This window comes from Diceros bicornis, chromosome 5 (assembly GCF_020826845.1).
Source record: "Diceros bicornis minor isolate mBicDic1 chromosome 5, mDicBic1.mat.cur, whole genome shotgun sequence".
Taxonomy (NCBI): Eukaryota; Metazoa; Chordata; class Mammalia; order Perissodactyla; family Rhinocerotidae; genus Diceros; species Diceros bicornis.
In genome coordinates this window covers 31,040,951-31,044,797 of record NC_080744.1, presented here as the reverse complement: position 1 = coordinate 31,044,797, position 3,847 = coordinate 31,040,951, and the positions used below count along the sequence as shown (strand labels likewise).

Here is a 3,847-nt window from a genome sequence, read left to right as displayed (position 1 = left end):
GAGGTTTACTTTCTTTCTGTTCGCAAGTCCAATATCTTGGGAGAAAAGCTCAGATTTGGCTCATCTTGGTCAGAGGCTCATACCTGCACCATTCAGCTGTGGCTAGGAGATATGCCCTGGTTCAGAAGCCCAACCTTTGACCAAATAGTAGTGGTCAGAAAGACAGGACCTACATGTCACTTCTAATCATAACACATGATTATTGCAAGAGAAAGATACATTTACCAGAAGAAGGAGGTTGCTGATTTAGGCAAACAACAGAGTAGATGTCCACTAAAAGCAGTAATTTCTTTAGAGTAACAAGAATGACCTTTAACAAAATTTTATATCAATGGTACAGAAAATCTTCAGTCACTATGCAGTTGGGGAACTTGTCTTGTCATAGTTATAGACCTGACAGAAAGGCAGAAAGAGAAAAGATTGGGAGGAGCAGGCATTTTTCTAAATTAACACAAATGAAAAATGAGGAATCTGGGCATCCCTACTAGATCTATCAGACATTATTTAGTCAATAGAAGAAAAATCCAGTGAAATTTCCATTTTAAAAATACCACTTCCAAGCAAATTATAGGGAGGCTGAGTATAACTGCTAGCTAGTAAAATGATATGTATGTGTTGGTTTTCCAAGTGTCCAGAAAAGGACTCAAAAAATGAATGAATGATATAAAGGCAATGGAAATCAACAGAAATGCAAATAAATTATCAAATGAGGTAAATAAGGACCACTTATAAGACAATAGAAATATTAATATATTGGTTAAGATGTATGGAGTATGTATAAGGATGTATAAGGTTCAGAGTCATTTGCTCTACGTCTCTATCTGAGAACAAGCCTCTGTTCTTCTTTGTGGAAATGGGTATGAATCAAAATTTCTAAATCTGTAGATGCAAATCCCTCATTCCTATAGAATAGAATGTAGCCATACATAAAGCACTTCCCAAACTAAAATTTACAATGACTCAAATCATGCAAATGTAACAGGAATAATCTTATGTCAGTAGAAGGAAAAGGAAGAACTTGGCTAGTTACACATGGAAATAAGAGTAAATCTTTAAGAACATAGGGATTAGCCAGCTTGGAACATAGTACAAACAAGAGTCAAAAGGTAAATTTTGCAATGACAAGACAGCACCATCCAGATCGAAGGGTGAACTGTCTGAAGGATCCTATTTTTCTGATTATGATGGCAGGCATATCCTAGTGTGGAGTTATAGGCATGAAGTATCAAAATCTGATATGATTAAGTATTTGAATAATCCAGCTAACTCCTCTTGCCTTGATTCCCTGATCATTAATGTTCTCATCATCACTTGACTTCCCAGAAATTTTCCTATAGTGAAAGAATGAGTTAGACCTATGTGGAAGTCCAGGCCACTTGACTGACTTTTTGTAGCAAATTAATAAATTGGCATCTTGATGTATATATTTCTGTCTAGTATCAATTTATTTAGTGTCAATCAACAGTCCCTCATATAATCCACTCTGACACTGAAGAGACTCAATTTTGAAGTCTAGACCATGGCAAACTCATTAAGATAATGTTTCTTGAGAGACAAGCAATTGGCCTTCTCCAGAAGATGCTTTTTACCACATCATATGCTTCCTCCAACCATAGGCAGCAACACAATTTGTCACAGTTAAGATTTTAAAAAGAACCATGTTGTTTTAATCTGGGACACCTAAATATTAGTAAAGTACTTAGAAACTCCTGATATTGAACTAATAGAAATTTAATGTTATTCCAAGTCAGTAAAGAAACTTCATACTACTTTTGTCATTTATGAAATCCTTCTATAAATAATAAATTGACTGCATACTTTCTTCATTGCCACTTTCATTTCCTTGTTCCGAAATGTATAGATGACTGAATTGAAAAAAGGAGTTAGAACTGCATCAAAAACGGCAAGGAATTTGTCTAGGTGTGATGTGGGGTGAGGCCAGATATAAACAAAGATGCAAGGACCGAAGAACAAAATCACCACCATGACGTGAGTTAACAAAGTGGAGTGGGCCTTGGATGAGCCAGCTGAAGACTGTTTTCGAATAGTGATCAGGATAAAAATATAAGAGATAACCAATACGAAGAATGATCCCAGAGATATAAACCCACTGTTGGCTGTGACCATGAACTCTAACCTGTAGGTATCTGTGCAGGCAAGTTTGATGAACCGAGGAAAGTCACAATAAAAGCTGTCTAACACATTAGGGCCACAGAATGGCAATTTTATAACAAAAACCAGTTGAATCATGGAGTGCATCAATCCAATTATCCATGCAGCCACCAGAAGCAAAATGCACATTTTTGGGCTCATAATAGTCAAATAGTGAAGAGGCTTACATATGGCAACATATCTGTCAAAGGCCATGGCTGTGAGTAGCACCATCTCCACACCACCAATGACGTGGAGGAAGAAGATTTGAGTAATGCAACCACCAAAGGAGATGACCTTATGCTTTCTGAAAAGGTCATAAATCATCTTGGGAGAAATGACAGAAGAAACTCCGAGGTCAATGAAGGAGAGGTTGGCCAACAGAAAGTACATGGGGGAGTGTAAGTGAGGGTCAGAAATCACAGTGAGCATAATGAGAGAGTTTCCCATCATGCTTGCCACATAAAACGTGGAGGAGAACACGAAGAGGAGAACTTGGATTTCCCAGGAATGGGTGAGTCCCAGGAACACAAACTCTGACACCACAGAGTGATTTGCTCCATCCATTGATTTATGAGCTGGAATGTTTCCAGATAAAAGAAAATAAAAAATAAACTAAAATAAGAATGTTAATAATGTTTTGTATTATAATGATTAATTATTCAAGGACAAACACACTGTGAAGATTGTATATCCTCTCAATTCTTTCTCAGAGCCATATCATCACTAAATAAGCATTTTACCTGTGGCACTCAAAGCGGTTGAGTCACTTCCACATGCAATATTCCTATCACCATGGCCTCCAGGACTATTCATCTATAAACAAGAGAATGAAACAAATATGAAAACACAGTAGATGTGCATGGCAAGCATAAGGATGGTCAGGGAAGGTGATACAGTGCAACACAAAGAGAAAAAGAAAGAAGAGGTGGAGATGGCATTTGCCAGAACTCACTGGTTCTATTTTTAAATTATTCATAGAAAAATTCTTCAGCCATTCAAGCTGTCTCATTTCTTAACCTGACCTCATCTCAGGCACATAATGTGTCCTTTGTAGTTATTTGTACACCATTGCCTACAATCCCATTAGCAATTCACACAAATCCCACAGAGTAGAGTTAAGCATAAGAGAACGTGGTATAGAGCATAGAGGTGACTCAAGAGTATGACAGGACCAAGGCAGGGTAGAATAGATATTAATGGCACAGGATATTTGCATAGTCCCCCATAAGTATAAGTGAGAGAACCTAGGAGGATGGTTAGCAGCCAGGGCATGGCCAAGATGTGCTAGGCGGGTGAGTAGGGGCTGCTACAGAAAGTCAAGGATGTTAAGGAAGCCAATTTGATTTCCCTGTCCAGATTCTTCATAATTTCTGAGGTTTGTAAATATTGGTTAGAGCTATTGGAGCCCTAAGGTTTTAGAGTTCGCCAGGGATGAAGAAATGCACGTTAATAATAGTCATAGTTGTTATATAACCATTGACCCTCTCCCGTCCCTTCAACTCCCTTAGCTCCTTTTGTCCCTCTTATCTCATGTCTCTGCTTCAAAACTCCCAAGTGTCTAAGACCCAATGCTAAGTCTGACTGATCCCTGATCCTAATTCTGGGCTACCACATGAATCTCTCTAGTTCTTATTTGTTTTTTCACGGAATACACTATCACCACGTGGAAGATATGTTCTCTTGCCTGTGGGTC

General features: G+C 38.1%; 1 protein-coding gene across 1 annotated transcript; it reads right to left on the bottom strand.

The window, feature by feature from the left end:
• Nucleotides 1-1,779: 1,779 nt before the first annotated feature.
• Nucleotides 1,780-2,730, bottom strand: LOC131405378 (olfactory receptor 4F3/4F16/4F29-like). Its single transcript, XM_058540432.1, has one exon. It carries the CDS (start codon nucleotides 2,716-2,718, stop codon nucleotides 1,780-1,782), a length of 939 nt encoding a protein of 312 aa, XP_058396415.1. The 5' UTR covers nucleotides 2,719-2,730.
• Nucleotides 2,731-3,847: the final 1,117 nt, after the last annotated feature.